This window comes from Tinamus guttatus, unplaced genomic scaffold (genome assembly GCF_059628265.1).
Source record: "Tinamus guttatus ecotype Peru unplaced genomic scaffold, ASM5962826v1 Tinamus_guttatus_pri_ptg001602l, whole genome shotgun sequence".
Classification (NCBI taxonomy): Eukaryota; Metazoa; Chordata; class Aves; order Tinamiformes; family Tinamidae; genus Tinamus; species Tinamus guttatus.
Window position 1 is genome coordinate 2340474 of NW_028290136.1, and position 21883 is coordinate 2362356.

A 21883-nucleotide genomic window follows, 5' to 3' on the forward strand; every position below is an offset into this window, starting at 1 on the left:
TTTTTTTTGACATTCTTTAATATCAAACTTTTTAAAAGACCTCCAATTTAGATATTTTTCAGTCCCAGGCAACTGAATCACTGAGATGCTGATTAGAAGAAAAAAAAAAAAAGTATCTTATGCTGATTTTGTTTTAAAACAAGCTGACTAACGACAATTGAGGTTAATTGACCTTTATAATGGATACGCAGGACAGTACTAAAGCTATATACATAAACTGAAAGTTTATTTGAAAGCAAATTGTGTTAATTGACATTCATTGTGCATCTTTCTGTTGTTTATTGCTAGCTGCTCATGTGAATAGTTTGTTGATATTATAGATAGGACAAACATTTGTTTCAGATAAATAGGATTTTCAGTTGAATAGGTTTTAATTAGATGATCCCCTGTACTCAATTTTGAAATTGTGGAGTACTGTACAGTGTGTATCTAATCCTGTTATCTAGGATCTTAAATTGTTGAATCACATCTCACACAAATTTGTTTACTTTTGGGCAAATCATGTCTAAATTCTCTGCCAGTAGTTCAAGATGTAGGTATTTTTCCAGAAATAAGCTGAATTATGGTACCACAAAGAGTTTGTGAAAGAAATATAGGTGGTCTGTCACACAGGACAAAGCAGTTTTATGGTAAACATATGTAATCAGAGTTATATTAAAAGCCTACAAGTCAGAATAAAAATGACTTTCACATTAGTGTGTCCCGCTCTTCTAGACGCTTAGACATCATCCTTCTTTTCATAAAACTCACTAACCACCTACAGGCCCTCACCAGTATAGCCATAGTCTTTTAACACTTATGGAAATGAAGTGTTTTGTGTTCCCTTGATTAAATTCTGCATATGCCCATAAATTCACACAAACCCAGTTAATTCCTCCCCCCCCTTTTTTTTATTTTTTTAATGAAAGGAATCCCTAGCCAGCAAACGTAATCACCAAACTGCTTTTCTTGAAAACAAAATGAAAAAGCACCCCCTTCAAAGCTCCAGTAGAAGTCTTTTCTAGGTTATACGGCACATTTTGCTTAACAAAGTTAAAACGAGCAAAGATTTTTAATATAGTTTATCTTAAATTAAAACAGAACTGTCCTGTAGGCATGTTCATAGCATTAATTCACTGGTGTGCATCTATCAGTTACACTAATAATCTTCTAGCTCCTCTGATGCTTTCTCACTATCTTTAAATAGCTAGGTAGCTAGATAGAAAATAAAAGATGTAAGTATTTATTTATATTATATCTTTGCCACTGAAGTATTTTAAGAGAAATCACCATTCATCTGGTAAGATACATTTTACTTTAACTTGCTGGTGTAAAGAATTATGCTAGCTGCATTAGAGATGTGAGCAAACTTAGGAGGAGGTAAAGTAGTGAGGTAATATGCAGAGAGATTTCTCTGAAACCATGTAAGCTCCTGTGTTTTCTTGCATTAATTTTTCTATAAAGCATATTTTCTCCACATGAGTGGATTGCTTTTACCATTCCTTTTACATTTGCAGTGTGTAAAATATAAGGTTATTGCTGATGGTATTTTAGGAAGTGCTTCTCCTGCAGGATTTTTTTTTATAGCCAGCAAGGGATTGCTCACAAATATTACAGTGAACATTTTAGAGAAATTTGCAATACAATATGTGTCACAGACACACCTGATTGATAGGTATCTTGTTTCCTTTTGCAGAAAGGTGGCAAAAGGCTGGGGGCCTGATTTACAGGACTGGCAGATCCTGGCCAAGCAAAACAAGAAGCAGTCTCTGAGACCCACTGAGAAGCAGGCATCCAAGCAAAGCAGGTCGCTGGCGTGTGGCTGAGGGTGCTCAGAGGCCTGAAACAGTAGAAGCAGCAGAGGATGTTTGTCACAACAGCTGAGTATATGGGTCTTCAGTCCACACTCAAGCCCAGGCCGCCAGTAACTCCTAACACTCGTGTGCAATTCACACAGTTTGGCTCTTTTTGCAGGAAGCCTTGAAATTGAGGATGATTCATGTTGAAGGCTTCCCACTCCTTCCCTGAGCAATATGGATATGACTAGTAGCCAAAGAGACAGAACCAGCCTACATGGTCCGACAAAACTGGCTGCCCCTTGCATCTTCCTGACCTGCCCCCATGACCTGATACCAAGTTGTGCCACACTGCTAGTCCTTTGGAGTTCCACACAAAAAAACATGTATGACACAGTAAGAGAGTCCTTTCATTTATGAATGGACTAGATACCATTGATTAAGGAAAGGGGGACAGGTATTTAAAAAAAAAAAAAAAGAGTTAACACATTGAATGCATAACTTCCCTGATGGGAAAGTAATGAGGAAGGCTTCATCTCATCTCTCTCCCTGTGATCACAAAGGAGCCATGGAGGATCAGACTGAAATATGACATCTCTGAATGCAGACTGTGTGAGAAAAAACCCAAGGTTTCCCACAGCCCTGCATCAGGGCACCTGTGAGGATGGGGGCATTGGTGTAGGCGACTGGCATGGGACATGGGCCTTCAGAGGTGAGGACACATGGGATCTGCCTGGGGAACATATGCCTTATAGGATACCGGCCAGGTTCAAATCAGGCAGCCAAGGTATGACAACCAGTAAAACACACCACTTGCCCTCCAGTTCTCTTGTCCCTCACTTGGACGTGACTTTCTGGCTTAGGTAGAACTCTTATTGTCACCAGGCAGCAGAGACAGCTAGACATGCCAGACCAAATTCCACCTAGCCACAAAAGTTGAAATCACCATCTAGGATCCCCTCAGCGTATCGCTGATCACCTCTCCTCACTTCCCTCACTTCCACCTTCTAGAGTATATGCATTTTCCCTAAAATTCATGCTCATTGTCAGGACTACTGCTTATCATACATACAAGACATGACGCTTTAGATTTACTGGTTGTGTTTTAGCCCCAGTACCAGTTGTCTTACTACACCCATTGCTTTTACCACATGTTCAGAGTGAAATTTCTTGTCCTTTTCTACTCTGGAGGAAACAGAAGTACTTTTGGTATTCCAGTGTAGAAAATCCTTTATTTTATTTATTTTTTTTTAAGGTTGGATAAAATACGGAACTTGACAGGATCACAGGCTGCCCATCAATCTGTGGCAAGGATCCTAGCTACTGTCCCCACTCTGGCCAAACCTCAGGACTCCAGGGATAGAGATGGAGCTCTGGGCTAATGGGTTCATTGCATTACATGAGCATGGGAACCAGGTAGAAATGCACAAAGGACAAATGCTGAAGGAGAGTCTTTCCAAAACATTTCCTTGTGTTCCCCCTGCGTTGCAGGGAACAGTTTGCTCGTTACCTACCAGGCACCAAAGAGCAGGGACATAAACAAACACCACATGCAATAGGAACTCTTACACCAAAAGAAGCAACTTATAGTATCCTCAGTAACATACTCCTGGAACTGATCAAAAAGTATAATTGCACAAAGCAGTTGTATGACATATGTGGCTGGCAGAGGTCAGAGCCTGACACACCACTTCAGGAGCTAATGTAACCCAAAATCTCAGCTTCAGGCTGTGAAAGACAGCAGAACAATATTTTACTATGATGTTACTAAGCCTGATGCAACTGTTTCCCATTAACATTAAAGAAGGCTCAGCCATCCATAATGACATATGAATCAGTTGGAAAACTGCCACTGAATCAGTTTTAGGAGAGACACCATGCTGCTAACATGACCCAAGGCACTGAAACAGTCTACGGCACCTCTTCCGTTGCATGCACACATCACTGATCTGTATGTGTGTCGTGTTTCTCTGGGCAAAAGAGATATACAACCTTGATCTAATGGAACAGCTAATTCCTAAGGAAAGGGGCACATTGTGCTCACTCCATTAACCTAGAGATGACATCTAGAAACTGGCCTGTCTGGTCCACAGCACCAGAGGAAGCCCTTTCTCTTTCAATCTTCTGTACTCCCTGCACCAACCTTTTTTCTCCACAATTATCATGCAATTATCATGATCACTATCTGAGAGCAAGCATCATGGTATAAAGGGCTTCCTTTGATATCATAGTTAGTGAGCTTGGGCCTTCTCATCACAGGAGAGACTGGTCGCTCGGTGGCAGGAGCCAGAGCACTGGTTAGATGATACAGAATGAAGATTCCTCATTCGGATATCATGAAGCATATCATGAAAGCTGCATGCACTGATGTCTATAAGGTCTTTCAGACAGTGTCACAGCCGTGAGGTATGAGCTGGTAATTGGATGGTAAGTAGTTGGAAAGCTGCCTGAACTGCTGTGTTCTAAGGGTTGCGTGAGTGATGCAAAGGCCAACTGGTACCTAGTGACTAGGAGAGGTCCTTATGGATCAGAATTGGCAGCAATACCATTCAGTGTTTTTGTTAATGATCTGGACAACAGGATAGACTGCACTCAGGAGATTTGCAGACACAACCAAATTGGGGAGGAGGGTCAATACGCTGGAGGACATGTCTGATATTCACATCTGTATGGCTGAGGAAATGGGCTGACAGGAATGCCAAGCATGTAAGGCTCAGATACTTCATGCAACTATACAGGCTGTTTGTCAAGCCACTGCAAAGCAGCTTTGTTGAAAGCAGCTTTGCTGAAAACAGCTTTGCTGAAAACATCCAGGGATCCCCATGGATAACAAGTTGACCATGGCCCAGCAATACACCCATTTTGTAAAAAAAAAAAAAAAGGCCAACAGCATCTTGCACTGCATTAAGAAGAGTGCATCAAAGATGTGTAGGAGGGTGATGAGTGGTGGTCAAGAACTGGCACATGTTGAACAGAGATGTTGTGAGGTTGTTGTTAGGGGAGTTCAAGACTCAAGTGGAGACCTCCTTGAGCAACCACACTTAATTAAATCTGCTTTGAGGAGAGGGTTGAACTAGAGACCACTGGAGGTCCCCAGCACCCTCAGTGATGCTGTGATTCTGTCATGTGAATAAAAGTATAGGCAACCTCATTTATGGCAGTATCTCATGCTAAAGGTACAGGGAGTCCTGGAGGACCACAGGACGAGAAGCATGGACTAGGAGTAGAAAATAAGGCTTATTGCAGTGGAGTGCAGACAGAGAATAGTGAGTTGGAGCAAGGTTTTTTTCCTAACAAAATTGCATGGGGACCAAAATGCAGTATATATGCTTCTTGGCACTGAAAACCCAGTTCATTTTTACATATGGGCAACAAAGTATTAGAAAAATGATTTGCTCAACATCACAAAGTGTGTCAATGGACCTCTGGAAACAAAATCTGGGCCTTTAAGTCCAGGGCTCTAACAACACAGCAATAGCATCTGCCAGTGCACTCACTTTCTCCATGTTCCTCTGCAGCAGCTAGGAAAGGCAGGTGGTGAACACCCAGCATGGGCCAAACACAAGTGACATTAGTACCCGAGTACAGAATTGTTCTTACCTTTGACTCTGCCAGAGTTCAGCTACAATAAAGCTGCCATCAGTGTTTTTGTGTGTTTGCTTTCATGAATAATTACACTAAATAAAGCCTCCTGTCATTTGTTTTTAAAAATCTGTCTCCCCACAGTCTTGAGCACCAGCAAAATGCAAGCATTTATTCTGTACTTTACACATGGAAAGAAGAAGGTGCTGAATTGCAATCCAGTATGATTTATACAAGTGCATCATCTTATAATTCACCTAATTTCAACTGCATTTCAGCTAATTTCAAGCCTGAGAACAGCCTTAATTTTTTCACAGTTCCTGGCCTTCTTTGCTCCACTCTGTGACTGAGCAAGAATATATCCATAAAGTTTTCCTGTCCATCCTTTTTTTTTTTTTTTTGTAGCTTATTTTCCTTGATGTGCTGTTAGCTGTTAGCAGTGTTTAAAGGGAAAGAAGGAAAAAAGGGTTCAGGCAAAGAAATATCTCCTTCATCTTTTCCACAGACATACCCATGTCCTTCCCTGTACTTCATGCACTCCTTCACACCAAACCAGAAGGAATATTGAATCCTCCTGTTTCTAAACACTCTGCCAATGCATTTATATCCACTGAATTTCAGAAGCTTTATGACAAAACCTGGAGGACAGGACACTAATTCCTGAGGTTTACAGCCTAGCCCATGGCCTCAGTATGACATGCAGCTCCTCCCTTGGATGCTACCCTTCTCCTGGAGGTGCCCTCCACTAAATTGAGGACCCCCGCTGCCACCTGAGCCTTACTGAGAGTCACTTTGGGCAAGTCATTCTGAGTTACTGGCCTTTCCCCAAGCACTGGTGGCCGCACACGTGCCTGCGGGCAGCCCAGCACCGCAGGTGCAGAGGGGGAAGCATGTGCATCTGCACCACAGCCCTCAGCGGCGCGGGGAAATCTCCACTGGCCAAAGCCAAGCAACACCACCGCTGGCTTCAGCAAGGTCACTTACATGAGCCTAGCCTCTACCATGTGGTTTGAGGCCTTTTTTTTATGCCTTATAACCACAGAGAAAGGTAGTGTTGCAGTTATCTCCCCATCAGAGAATTGCAAACCTTGTGGCCCACCACTACCTTTATAGAGGAAGGTAATGAAAGAGGAGAAGGACATGACACCCTGCAGCAAGTAGAGAAAACCTCTGATGCTTGTTTTTCTGGGACCTTTTCAGCTTAAATACAGCTAGCTCAGTTCTCTACCAGACTTTCTGTAGATGCGTAATAATTGCTATAAAAATTGCTTAATAAGAAGTAAAAGCCTACTATTCAGATTAACCAGCCCTAAAGCCAGGCAGAGAAGTGTTTATGCAGAGACAAATAGTTTAATCCGCGATCAGCGCGGTTAGCAAGACCACTGTGAGATGAAAGACACTTGCGCATGCTTCTTGTAGGAAATCTGCATTCTACTCTTTGTGGTATGAAATTTCCTCATCCTTTTCTCGGAATAGCTTGAGAGAGCGGAAGTTTCTCAGTTTGAGATCTAATCTATGCTGCCTTCACAGGAAGTTAGAAGTGTTTTGAGCAAGCTTTCAGTTGACACATTTTTTCTAAACAGAAAAACCCTTTGGAGTAAGAACTGGGTAAACCACAGCTCATGGCCATAGTTAGCAATTAATTAACCTTACCTGTTTGTATAAGGCCATCTATCCAAGTTTATGCAGGCTTAGTTCTTCTAAAAGCATGTATAGCAGTTGGGTATTTTAATCCACTGAAAGTCAGCCGTGACTGCCTGACCACAAGTAGTTAAGGAGACATATTTACAATTCTAAATCTATGTTAATAAACATTTCTTAGTGTGTTTGTATCACAGCATACTTCTGGTCCCTGTGGTTGTTAGCCCTTGACACATATAACTGTTTCTTGACAGTCATAATCATATTTAAATTCACCTCAACATATTTGTCCACGTTCAGCACTTTCGCAGACAGAATAGTAAGCACCTCTATTGCAGAAGCCAAAAAAACTCCCAGTCTTAGAGCAATTCGAGCAGACTTTAGTCATTTTCTAGAATGAGGAGATGATACTACTTAAAATCAGCACTATGTGTGAGGACATATTACCTAGGAATGTAGTAAGAAACAAGCATAGCTGCTTAATAAAAGCTTCCATGTACTTCATTCCTGCAAAGGATTAAATTCTGATGCTGCATCACCAGCACACCTGGCAGTATGCTTGTAGCCAGCTGAAGCTTATACGGTAAGAAGTTAAAAACAGAAACAAATCTAAGCATCTCCTATGACTATTTTTCTAACCTAAGTATATTATTTTTTAATCAAAAACTTTGAAATTTAGCGCATGTAGTTTCTTATAATTGCTACTTTCATACTATTTTTTCACGGCATATTAGGAATTTGATAAAAGCTATGTGAGGTGTCATGAAAACTGCACAAAGCATTTCCATTCAAAAGAAAGAAACAAAGAGAAGTTTTTCACTTTCTTGCATCTTCTTCAGAAATACTTTTTTTTGAGTGGAACTTTCCATGTTTGGGCCATTCTGAAAATGATTTTCTTTTAAGTTGTTAGCAATATGTGGAAATTATTTAACATGAATACAAAATGCCTTCAATTATGAAAACCGTGTGACTAAATAGTGAACAGAAACCTTCTATATTGATTTGAATCACAGATGTTTATGTATGATAAAAATTTTCAGCATTTGCCATTTAGTGTGTTGATGTTTGAACGGAGAGGTCTTTGAAATGTAATGTCCACATTAAAAATCAACTAGTCTTTAAAGGGCTCAAATGCATGATTCTGTTTATTTTTAAAGGGAGTACTTTAAAAGAAAACAGGCAGATACATTGTATATTCCAGTGCAAAATATGCTGAGAAATGACAATTAAATCTCATATGAAAGACAATAATGTACAATAACCTTATTAGCTTCTGAGATTTGTTCACAAACAAGCATTTCTATTAACAAATTTCACGTGACACACAAAAGGCAAGAGCTTCACAAAAAATAATCATAAAAGCACATTATTAATACTGGTCTTTTGCTCCAAGCTTGCATTATTTTAACAATGTTTGGAAATATGAGGATAGTTGTGAAAATAACAGTACAGAAATTGCCAGTGTATAAGAAAGTCAGATGGCTCTGTACTCCTAAAAGATACTGAACACGCAGCATTTATGCTCAAGTTCTTTTGTACCTTTCGGGCAAATTGCAGAAGATTGTCTGCTTTAGAGTCCATTTTGGAGAAGAACAGTATGAAAGAGCTTTAATATTAATGAGAATTAGCTTGATACTTTCCCAAGGAGGACAGGAACGTGTACACCTCTTAATTATGATATTAATGAAAATATGTTCTGTACAAATACCAGTGAAAGTCATCTGAAATAGAGAGAGTGCAATTTATCTTTTTAAAATAATGAAGATGTACAATATTTACAACATTTTGGACTGGTTCAGAAATGAACATGTCCTGATTACATATCACTGCCACCTAAAACAATTCCCCATCATTATAGAAAATGCATTTGCTGTACAAATATAAATATATAGATAAAAAAAAAGTTTGCAGTCAAATGTCTGTGGATTCATTAAAAAGAAAAGCATAAGATATTCTTATTATCAATGAAGATTTAGCTATGAAATGTCCACATTTTAAACAGTCTAGAGCATCATACTTCGGAGGGAAGCAGATTTTTGGCGTTGAAACTATTTTGTGCTCTGCTTCTGTGTTGTCACACCAGCACATTAACTTATCTGATCATCCTTTCTGAAAATCTGCAGAAAAGCACCAGGATGGGATCAGTTTGATCCACTGATCTCCATTGACTGTACCATGTCAGACAGGGCTTCTGGATCTACCTCTTCTTTACCATTATCTGAATTTTCTGATGAGATGTAACAGCCAGAATCTCTTGGACAGTCATTTAACTGTGATTTGTCAAAGCTGTGCTGAGGGCTTAAGCTCTGGGAGTCTTGACCACATTCATTTTCTTGCTGTTGTTCAGCTACAAGGAACAGAAAGAAGTGTCAAAACAAGTACTCATGGAACGAGCTTGAGATAACAAGGCAGCTGATCTTGAAGAGCTGTAGAAATAAAACTGGTAATATACACATGACTAGATCATTAACTTTGTCCATCAGAAACAGAAACCTCAGCATCAAATAATTAAAAGTATCATTGCATGAGAACAATGACATCTAAGTTCCTGTTGAGCTCTGATGCTGTGCTGTTTTGTTCAGAGATGAATGCCTAGGATTTTGGCCTCATCCAGTAAAGTCCTTTAGAGTATGTATGGGCGCAAAACCTTGCAAGATCCCAACGCCATTAGAGATTATGTGTCTTTCGAATGTGTCCCCAACTATTTAACCTGCACTGCATAGCAACCTATAGTTGACTGATCCTTTGAAGTCCTCAGAATGAAGTAATTAGGTTTCCTAAAGCACTTGACTTTTCAGTGGGAGCTACTCACTGAATGAAATTTCCTAAATTTGATATCCAAAAAGGAGATTTTCCAAAATAAAAAGGCCTCAGAGAACTAGCTGCCTAACTCCTGCTATACCTTTGACAACCTCTCCACACAAATTCTCCTGCTAATACTTTGTTCTTGTTTTGCTGTTATATGGCCAAACTGTTGAAACTCATAAAATCTGCAACTCAGAGGTATCAACAGACGTCTCAGAAACAGTCAGCAAGCTGGTATCTTGTTGATGGGACATACCTATGTATCGAATGTGATATATGAAGTTCATCTGTAGATGAAGTTCACTTTCTATTTTTTGGCCATGAAATACATGCTGTTTACTCACAATAACTTTCTTCAGCAAATTAGCTATAACATATAAAATCTTTCCCATTTGTTCTTTTTTTCTTGCTGTCTTTTTTTAACCCTGTTTTTACTTCAAATTTTGGCTTGCTTTCCAAACTAAGCCTGAGGAACAGGTCTCAAGAAAAACAGATGCTTTTACCTTTTTTTACTTTAGTCTTTAAGAAAAATGATACCCTTCTTTTAATGTTCCTTTATTTCATTTATATTGTTAATCCACCATAAAAGAGTGAAATGTAGATCTTCACTTTTGACTCTGATTTATATTGTCCCAACTTAAGTAAGACACAAGGAAGTCCTATTTCACAAAGGTTTTTATTTTGATATCTAGCTTAGTTCCAAGTGAAATCCCCAAAATTTAAAAAAAAATAAAATGTTGCAGCTGTTGGAAACTGTGAGCTTTGGGAAAGATTTTTGATTTGGATTTTTTTCCACTCATGTTACATTGTAAAACTAGAAAGAATTTAGAAATAAAAACTCAAATGTTTTACTCTGAAAATATTGAAATGGAAAAGTGTGATCCTCAGGACCTTTTTCACTTTATAAACAGAATTTCAATACACATTTCAGAGCATTTTGATATATCTGGAAATATTTTTAGATTAGAAACATACTTAGGTATGGAAGTCCATGGAGTTCATGGAAGTCTTGTAGATTTGTTTGGACTGATTAGTACCATTTGTTATTTTCAAACTTTGAATTAACTAATTGAGTTTAATAAACTAATCTGATTTTTGAAGACAAGAATCCAAGGTCTCAACTCAATGATTTCTGCATTAAGCCTGATGCTATAGGCATAACCTTATGTATTCAGAAGGAAATCTAGGATTATTTTAAATGTTTTCCAAGGAACAGAAGACCCACCTTGTTCCTAGACAAATTCATGGTTAATAGCACTTGCATGAAAAAAATACACCTTTCAGCAGATTTAATTGATTGCTGTAACTGTTTGATCCCCTTCTCACTTTACAGAACGCAGCTTGCCGTGTCAAATGTTATCTCTCCTTGCAGGGAAAATATTTGATCATGAAGGGGTCAAATTGATTTCTGATTGAAGTCAGAAAGGAATTACCAAAGGAATTACACCAGCGAAGGCATTACTGCTGCTATTAGTAGCAGCAGCAGGAGTTTAGCACAAACAACAGCAGATGCCTAAGTAAAACCTTGTCCAAACTGTCTCATTAGCTCATAGCCCCCGTCCTGGCCGCCCCACGATGCCCGGCGTCTGCGCGGTCCCTGCGCGCTCTCCATGAACACCTCCTTTGCTGGGGCGTGTGGGCTCCTGCTTCCTCCCCCTAATCTCCCCATCAGCCGTAATGCTGCCTGCGAGGGCTTTTATCAGCTTCTCTGCAATCATCTGCTGTCCTGTCAAGCAGTGACCTAAAAAGAGTTAATCCTGTTTACATTCTCAAGGTCAAAGAGGAATTTCCATCCACTTCGTTTATTTTTCAGTGGGAAAGAAGAGCAAGTAACTAGTGGTTTAAAAAAAAAAAAAATCCGATTTTGGTCAATATATTAGAGCCCTAAAACTAGCTGTGATAATCCAAGTACTTCCTATGTGAAAAGCATTGCTTCTTTCATAGCAATGCCTTCCCCCCATGTGTTTCAGTGCTCGAGATGCAAACAAGGCAGGAACTGAGATTTTTATTAAATCTAAATAAAGAAATTTTCAAATACATGGACTATTTTTCAATAACTCTATTCTCTGATATTTAGTAGCTACAGACAAAACTACCTTTAACATCCTGGAAATAGGATATCTTTGTGCAGATCTTTGTAACAGAGCTACCACATGTCTGGTAATTTAACTTGTAAGTGATATACAGCAAAGCTTTGAACTCATGCAGCATGTGACTTCACATAGTAAAAGAAATATTTAAGATCCATTAGAAAAAAAATCTATAATGAAAACATACATGGAGATATAAAAAAAATGAAAATCTTGAAACCAAAAATCTTCAGATATTTGAAAAAATGCAAATAGAAAATAATTCTTTTTTACAGCGAGCAGAAAAAGTTGAGGAGAAAACATGTCTAAGAAGAAAAGATGGAAAGCAATTTTTTTTTTTTAAGGCAGACCTGCAGTAACTACCAAACTGCTTGAACAGGATGCTGAGTGTTAAATGTGTAACATACAGCTTTGGCTGTTGAAGCAAGAAAGAAACTCTGCCTCTTTTAGCTTTTGGCTTTTACATTCAGTTGCTCTTAATTCCTTCATTTAAAAATACATGTTCAAGTTCCACTTTAGGAAAGGTAAATTTGCTGGTGTAATCTTTGGGCTTAAGAAGAAGAAAGATATGATTCACAGGAAACAGAAATTGATAAAATTAAACTGCCATTAGATGTTGCAGAATCATCAGAAATCACTATCTTATCAACAAATGGAAGCCCTATCATTTTTCTCTAGTAAAGCAGTTTCATACAAGATAAATAGCTTTCAGTCACATGTCTACGATATGGCCAGAAGAGTCCAAGATATGCATCATTTTGACACGTATATTCTAATACTACACTGTAGGATTATATTCAGAGTACTGAAAAAGAGAAAAAAAGTTAGGCTTTTAGCCTTGGCAATAGCTGTGTCATACATATGCATTTTCCTCATTGCTTAGATCTTGGATATTAACTTTTTTTTTTTTTTTTTTTTTTTTTGGTGCAGTGGTATAGATGTGCTATGGAACATGAGGGGAGGGATCTCTCTTTTCTTCTCCAGTTTTCTTCTTTAATCAGTGCAAACTCTTGATTAAGAGAGCACTTTAAGCCTAGGTTTAATGCAATTCTGCTTGGGAAGATACTAAGGTCACAGAGACACTGTGAGGAATGGTAGAAGGCTTAGTTATTGTCATTAAAAAAAAAAAAAAAGCTACCCAGCAATGAGACATACTTAGGTGTGCCCTGTGAGTTTTACCAGATCCCGTAAGGCAAATAGAGCTCGGAGGTTGTCTGCGACCAGTCCTTTAGCTGAGCCATTTCTGGGCCTTCCTGAGAGGAGCTTTGGTGTCTTATTGACCAGTGTAAGAGAAGGCCTAAATAAAATGTGTCTTCAAGGCTGATGTTAGAGCCTAAGTACATATGAAAGCCATGTATCAACCTGTAGTGGACAGTAAGACTGTCTCTCCATTAAAATGAAACAAAACCCCATGAAGATTTTTTTAAAGCAGCAAATGATGATCCTTCTTTATCAAGAAGCAGAGAAACCTGAAGTGGCTCTGTAGACACATGCAATAATTTAGGGAATCAAATGAGTAAGTCTTTTATGCATAATTTCAGACATGCAAAATAAAAAATTAAAATTAAAAAAAGTAAAAAAAGCACTTACTGAGGTCAGCTGCAACCTTTTTATGATTTCAGCAGCTGAGTTTGCATATACTTCAGAGGGTGGATCTTACCACAGTGGCAAAGATTCTGCAGCTCAGAGCAGATTACAAACTTAGGGATACTGAACTGATACGAGTGGAGCTTTACAGTTAAAAGAGAGAGGTGAGAAGCTCCTTTTTCTCTAAAACCAGGAAGCAAACGGATATGCCTGAAAAAGGTGAGAAATGCTAATGCTCAAGCAGGGAAGATTTTGTTTATTAGTAGCACTCTTTTCCACTAGGTACATATCCCTCAGAAAGGTAACCTTTGCTGTAGGATCCTAGGGAAATCTGAAATATTACTTGCAGATCAATGAATTGCAACTACCACAGTTGAGGAAGGGAGTGCTTTTTGATTGCCATTTGACTTTGGCATGATGTTAGTGTAACTCCACTTATTTAAAAGGACTCAACAGTGTGGAGAGGTATGTCAATTTACCATTGATGCTTGGTCCTTGAATAAGGAATGCAACTAAAACTCAAAGCCGTATCCCGACAGCTATCTACTGTCCAGCTGAACAAGTGCAGTAAATAAAAAAATGATCGTGTTACCAGAAGTGAGGATTTAGGATCTGGCTCTTAGTCAGATATAAAAAGCATGCTAAGGAAGGAATGGATTTAGGAATTCGGGTAGAAAGATTATCTCAAAGATTACACCTATGCACCTTTTATTTATTTTTCTGTATAATCAACTATATGCATATACTCAGTGAATTCTTATTTCACTGTTTTTCAAAAGCTTGAGAATAATATGAGTCCTCAGACTTCAGAAATTAACCTCTTGCCTTGCACCATGTAGGTAAGAAGGGAATCGAGCCTATTTTGCACATGTGTGTGTGTGTGCACATGTCTGTAGTAGGAAGCAGCCAAGAAAGAACTTACAAACTTCTTTTATTACTGTATTCATTTAGCATCCAGCAAAAGCTTCACTTTAAAAATAGCATCCTAGAAAAGCACAGACATTCATCTCCTGTCTAGAAGCCATCTGGGAGAAGAATGGAAGGCTATTAAGAAATACTTTCTGAAAAAGAACTCTTTTTTTTTTTCCCCTCCCCAGTCATGAATTCATTGAATGCACTCATTCTGTGCCAAAAATGTAGGTCTGATCAACTTATAGCAACCAAACTTCTAAAACAAAAGAGTTTACAAAATCTTCTTGTTTTAACATAATCTGACTCAGATACTTGAAGGGGATAAATTTGAACCTTCGCATCTCCCAAGGGTTAAAGTGCAAAATATGTTTAAAAACCACTTTGTGGTATCATTTTCCTAAGTACAATTTAGTTTTTCATTATGGGCATGAGAGGGGTAAAACTTTTTATTTTCAAACTCTTTCAGGCTTAAATCATATGCAAAAGGAAAAAAAAAAAGAGAAAAAAACTATTTCCCAGAAATCCTCCATTTTTACCAGCTTTAAGGAACATATCATTGGAGACTGTTGCTTTTTTTTTTTTTTTGGAGAGAAAACTCAATAACCCCTTTTTTTTTCTGCAACATGAATTATTTAGTTTCAAATATAGAGTATAGAGAAATCACTCAGCATAACATATAATAAATGTCAAGAAAAATCCAAGAAAAGAGAAGAAAAGCCCAGTAAAAACATCTGGACGTTTCACAGTGGCAGATTTCGCATTAAAGAAATATTAAATCGTGTTTTATTACATTTATAGTAAAATCAACTAAATGGAGCTATGCTTCAAGGTCCTTGGCTATTATGAGTGAAACTAGAGTCATGAAAATTCAGAATTTCCTGCTTTTTAACTCTGGACAGTACCTTATACTCCGTTCATGAATCACACACATGCTTTACAGAAGTATGAACATAACACAAAAAAGCAGAACTGTTCCAGGTTTGCGAGAAAGACAGGCTCAGAACAGTAAATGTGACCTATGGCATTGGTATATTTTTCCACAAAGCTTATAAAAGGAATGAGCTTTTACCTGGAAGAACGCTGACTTACATGGGGAATACTTCAGTGCATTCTTGGCCAGTAAACAGATTACTTTGTAGCTGTGGGTAATTATGCTGCTCACTTCTAAGCAAGGTAGAAAATCAATTTTAATTAAGAAATCATTTATGCTGGACTGAGTCATGCCCACTTGGGGTGGTGGGGGAGAATATTGACCTAGGAAAGTTCAGTTCAGATGCAGAATTCGTTTATACAGTGGCACCCTGATCTTTCAACCCAATTTTCCAATTGGATTGACAGAAGCACATGAAGGTCAAATGATTGGGACAAGGTCAGGCAAATGCCGAGCTTATCCCCAAGATCATCTTTATTCCCCATCTTTCATTATAACTGCTTAGCAGATGGCTTCTACCAGTTTTAGTCCTCAATATCAGAGCAGGTTGTTAAATCCTGTTCTTGCACTACCAGTCATGTGACAAACATGAACCTTTGGCAACTTGATAAAGCGAGGACTTGATTCAGCCCTGAATCAGGAGAGCATCCCAAACTAAGAAGAAATTATTTATGTGGCTTGCCTTAAAATATACATTTTGAAACATATACATTTTGACTATTTTGAAACTCAATTACACGTTAATGACTGCGTACAGCTAGGACTGTATTTAAAGAGTTGTCTTATTAACGGTCTCTGTAAGTGTGCATAATTTCTAAGAACTGGTTTTGATATGTGGATCACTTTATAAGATTTAATATTATTATTTCCGGAACTATTAGAAGAATTTAAACTGTTAAACTACCATATAGATACCATCAGGACTACCATACTGCCTTGAGGAAAGTAGCTTATCCCATGCTATCGATCAGGAAAAAAACTATTTGGATAATTGAATAAACTTGTTCAGTATACAGGACATGTGCTTTTCAGGCTTGCTCCTTGCACAGGAATATGTAGAATATTAAGCGATAAAGACATTCTGAAAAAAAAATCTTTGTGGTGTCAACTTAGGATGCTTGCTCTACTTTTTATTACACAAGAAACACAAATAGTAAACCACAGATATACTATCTCAGTATAGTCTGACTTTTGCATGGACTAGTAAAAGACATTATGTTTTGGTCTTGTTCTTCACATTGATGCAAAACTCTGCAACAACTATAATGTAGCATTTTCCACTAAATTTTTCATGTTAAATATTGGTATAGAAAAACAAATGCCGTAAAATGTCCAGGAAGTGCAGCAAGGCTAGTTACCAAGATGTAGACACACAGGTATTCAATTCAAGAGCAAAGCAAGAAAGCGAGTATATTTTCATGTGACTCTCAACTAGATCTCTGAAGCATAATTCTTGGAGAATCTAACTCTTTCTTACCCACATTTACTCTTTCGCTACCTCTGTAAAGAGTTCTTTAAGAGACCTCTCCTAGCCTTCCCTTAACAAAGCTGAAGACCAAGAAGAAGTAGTGATCTGGGGCAAGGGGGCAAAGAAAACCATTTAAATGCTTCTCCCACATGCAAGGACCTTAGCTGCTTTGCAGTTATCTATTTAAGAGAATAGGAAAGTCTGCATGTAGAAATGGGGTCCAGAAAGACCCAAACATGAATACAAAAACAAGATCAGCGAAGACCCACAGGGGAATATTTGACAAAACCTGCAGTGAAAGGTGAACGGCTGAGCCAACCTAAGATATGCTTAGAAACTCAGAAAAAAATATGTATCAAAAGCATATGCATGCATGCAGGTATGTGTTTATGTATGTACATGTGTTGAAATAGGAATGGAAATTCACCTATGTACTGAGGAGAGAAAAACTGGAGAGTTGAAGATCGATTGATGTTAAAATATTCCAGGAAAGCACTGCTTTTCTTAGTCTCTTTTTATATTTCAGATGCTTTGCAATGCACATAGTTTTGATCAAGCAGCTGCTCAGGCTAGAGATGATTGTGCACGAATACTAACGAAGAGGAATATCTCTCTGATTTTGGTTGACTATCTAATTATATAGATGCTTAGCTGCAAGTTTCTAGCTTGATACAAACTGCTTCAAACTAGAAACTATCCTGGAAATACCATGAAAATATCAAGAGAACAGTATTTCCTGTTTTGTATTCTGGCATTTCCAATCCCATAGAAAAGAACAAGTGAGGAAAACATGGGGGGGGGAGGGAGTTAGATCTCCACTTCAAGAGCTAAAAACATAACCAATACACATCCATGTAGGTGTGGGATGATGTGCAAGATGGAAGACTATTCTGCAGACATAATGTCACAAAAATAAAGAAAAATCTTCATTGCACTTTTTGAAGATAGCTCTATTTTGGTGGAGATGCTAGCCCAGAGTTTGGGATGTTTGACTATCTGCTGTACCGCAGACATGGTCACTTTTGGCAAGTCATCAACCGCTCTAGGTGTTGTTACTGAACCGTAAATAGGAGATAATGATGCTTAGTTGCTATTTGCCTGTAGTTTAAGATCTATAAATGGGAAACTTTAAAGCATTCAGGTGTAACTGGCACAGTAATTATGTACATAGCTAGAAGAGGTATACAGTTATTCATCTAAAAACACAAGAAAACCACCTAACTCCCCATTTTATATTTAAAAGAAGAATCATTTAATAGATCAGTGGAAGAATCACTATTTCTTTAAACATGTTTCTTCAATCAAAATATGCTCTTTAAGCTTAAACACTTACTGTCATAGTCCTGTAGATTTTCAATTGCTGATAATAATCTCACCCTGTCTTCTGGGTTTGAAATATTTAATTCAATCAAATGGCTCTCTTTTAGATCCTTTAAGTCCTCTAGAGTTTCGTAGCCATTTAGCAAGAGGGTTGAGGCATAATCCTACAAAAAGAAACAAGTAAATCCTCTTATAAACAAGCACTATGTTTAGTAAAGGAATAAATGCAAATTCTATTTCATTTTTTTTTGTCAGGTTAAGAAAGATGGGTCCCATTCTCTAGTCTGGCTGATCTGCTTTAGGCATAAAAACAGACCGAGAGAAGAAGACAGAGGCAGAGATGCCCAGTTGGCCATCCCAGAGTCTGTGGTCAAGGCTTTAACATAGAGTCTAGCAGCAAATTGGACAGAACTGTGCTGTAAATGATATAATCTGCCCAGTTTTGGGAGACTCCTGGGCCCACCCCATAGACTACTTTCCATTAGGGTCCTGGACGATCTCTGAAACAAGACCTGCTCTGCATTTGCAAAGAAGAAGTCATTGGATATATGAGCAAGTGAGAAGCTCAGAGAGCCCTCAGCTGTGCTGCGTTGCACACAGTCCTTCTTTAGCTGTGTATTGATGCGGTATGAGACTCTGTGTGCTCCAGGAAAAGGAGTGTTCATCTCAGCAAAAAAGCAATAACCATTAGTTAGGAATGTTGCTTGTAAATCATGATATAAAAATACTTTGATGCCCAGTCAAGAACTAGGTTCCGGAGATGGAGAGACGTACCATATAACCATGGTGAATAAAGACTATTCCTCCCTAAGGATTATAAAAATCAGTTAAAAAAAAAAAAAGGGAATTACAATGCTGGCAATGAGGTCAGACTGAGATTTCCATTTCTTCACACACCTTCTAAACTTAGGCACACATTCACGTTCAGGTTATGGTCACTTGACAAGTCACCACTTCTCAACTGAGTGCCTCTTTGCAGCGACTCTTTTAGCCTAACCAAATCATGTGGTGAAATGCAGTTACACAAACCGCTCATATAAGATAGAAGACAGAAATGAAGCCTCTTTACTGACTTCAAAACTGCTGAGGCCTGCCTTTCTGGTTGTGTCTGTAAATTACATCCAAGCCCAAGTGCACTCAAATCAAATACTTCGTACAGGTCTGGGAAACGTGTTTGCTGACCTGCAGATGGACATATTCCAGGAGTTCTTGTAAAGTTTTAGGTTTGGCCCTTTTGCTTCCTCTGTGCGGCTTTAGTTTCCTGGGTGCAGTTTCTTCTTCCAAAATAATATCCACATAAATGAATTTAAAGTTTCCTACTTTGTTGTTCAGCATGCCTGTCCAGATGCCCATGGGTGTCTTACAGATGATGTCTATAATATCTCCTTTCTAGAACAAGAAAAAAGAACACCACTGCTTATACATCTGGTTTGTGATATGTGACTTTTCCTTTATGTGGCAAAAAATAGCACATACAGCACAGAATCATAGCTAAGCAGAGCAAAGTAACTTTTAAAAATAACCCAGATCAAGGTCTTCTACTTTTATAATATCCCAGCAAGCAGAATTACAGGTAGTGGTGTTAGTTCTTATCTCCAAATGTTGCAAAGGAGAGGTGAGGATGAACAGCACTTTCCACTGCCTGTATGCCCTTCTTGGTCCTTGAAAGGAGGAAAGGTTACAACCAGAAAGCAACTATTGCCATGGATAGAAGGAATAACTTTGTTGAAAAAGAAAAAAAAGAGAAAGTGTGTGCTGAGAGTTTTCCATGTTTTATATAGGCTCTCAGCTGACTCCTTCACCCAAAACCACTTACACAATAATCTTATGATCCAGCATCTAAAAGGGTCTCCAAAGACTGATGCTGAGCTATACGAAAGGTGAAGTTTACACGTTTTACAGGAAGAAACACTGTTCTATAATTCTGAAAGGCACTAAAGGGCATTTAACTTCCTTAATACCTTTCTGCTATCCTCTTCCTGAAGGGCTGACAAATAAGGCTATTGCTCCACACTTTTGCATGCACTCAAAGAAAAATTAGTGCCAAAAAGAGTGAGAACACAGCAACTTCAAAAAGAAGTTTTGGTAAAAATATTCACAGTCAAGCTAGGGAAGTCAAGGTCTTAGCTCACACACCAGTCATTCAGGTAGCAAAAAGACTCTTAAAATCACACCCCCTATACAATTTGCTCCCATGACAGTAGCATCCCCTCTTTTTCTGGGCAGGAATTATGTATGTAATCTACACCTTAATGTTATCATACAGTTATGGTATACTTTTTCTTTACTAAAAGTAAGATTTTTTTTTTAAGAAAGTCTTTGAATTGTGTAACAAATCCCCATGTAAACATGTCATTTGTCATTCTGTTACAAACTTAAAATTCGGACTCATTTTTGTTAAAGTATCTGTTACTGTCTCCAAAATTTTCAAATCTTTTTCTGGCAAGAAATTGCAAGTAAGTAAAGCTGTCAACCTACTTTGGTGCAAATCCAAGTATGAAATTCAGTGTTCAAATTGCTTAATTTTGTTAGACTATGAACCTTAGAGCTATGAAAATGTTTTAAATGGAAACTAAAACATTTCTTAAAGCTTTATAAGCACACATATTCTAGGCACTTATGGAGAGCTCAAGACATTCAGATGTGGATGCAAATCAGGATTAGGCAGTGGCTCCAAGCCAAGTTACAGATGCATCTTGAATTCAGATTTGGGGTGCTGAAATTTTGTGAGATATTCTTAGGGGATTTCAGTCCTAAGTATATTATTTTATAATTTTAAAAGACATCATCTGAGTGACTTAAGAGTGAACTTATGATCCAGAAGTAGTTTGCCATTTCTGCACTAGTTAAACGTTTTGGTAAGAAACAGGCAGTGATATTACCAGTACCTGCACATAGAGGGAGAAGAAAATGACTGGGCCTTTTTAGCATGGTTTAATCAGGCAACTCAGGAGTTCCTTTTCCTTGCTGACACAGCCCAGACATCCCTGGTCATGATGTCAGGACCAGGGAATAATTCAAATGTGTGCTTATAGAGAGGCTTAAAGGAATGGCAAGCTTTTCCTTTAAGGACAATAAATGTCCCCGAGTGTCTGATATTCCATAACTGAGACTGAAAAATTAGAGGATAATTTGCATGTCTCATGTAAGACATGAGATCCATGTTGTTCTTACTTGAGACCTCGCAGTGGTAGGAAGCCACTTGTGTTTTATGCTGAAGAAAACTGCATGATGCACTATGATGAGATACCTACTACATGGAATCCATGACCTAAGAGCCTTTTGCAGTCATCAGGTCACCATTTTCTTCCAGAAATATTGCTAAAACAGATCAGTGTTGCTTTTAAAGTACATGTTGCTAACAGTTAAAAATGCTGTAGTAAACACTTCTTCACATTCAAAAATACTCCTCTGTTATGCTTACCACAAAAGAAGTCCTGAAGTAAGTTGCCTTACCTTAATTTTTAGGGAGTCGGTGTCATAGGGGCTTGGTGTGAAGTCGGTGTGTACTTTGGCTCGGCCACAGAAGGGCCCACTGTAAGGGACCTCATCATCAAACCTCAGGCTATCCCTGTTGCTGGTTCCATCAGAGCAGCTGGTGACTCCACCTGACAAGGATTCAAGTGGAAATTTAGTTCTCCTGCCTAGACACCCAGATATGTCATTCTGCACAGCAGCAAAGAGAAAAATGTACAAACCCATAGAATTAAGAAAGAGTGTGTTCTCTATGATTTTGACATATCCCAGTAAAAATACATTCCACAAGAAAAAA

The 21883-nt window shown here is 38.3% G+C and overlaps 1 protein-coding gene across 3 annotated transcripts in view; it reads right to left on the reverse strand.

Moving 5' to 3' along the window:
• Positions 1–8115: 8115 nt before the first annotated feature.
• The window catches only part of SAMSN1 (SAM domain, SH3 domain and nuclear localization signals 1), an 83984-nt gene continuing 70216 nt past the window's right edge, over positions 8116–21883 (reverse strand). For all 3 annotated transcript variants that reach the window (XM_088539344.1, XM_088539343.1, XM_010224362.2), the window contains 4 exons: positions 21568–21719; positions 19294–19500; positions 18125–18275; positions 8116–9345 (listed from right to left, as the gene is read on the reverse strand). In XM_088539344.1, coding sequence (XP_088395470.1) covers positions 9140–9345; positions 18125–18275; positions 19294–19500; positions 21568–21719 — 716 coding nt within the window. In that variant the 3' untranslated portion in view covers positions 8116–9139. The remainder of the gene's footprint in view (positions 9346–18124; positions 18276–19293; positions 19501–21567; positions 21720–21883) is intronic.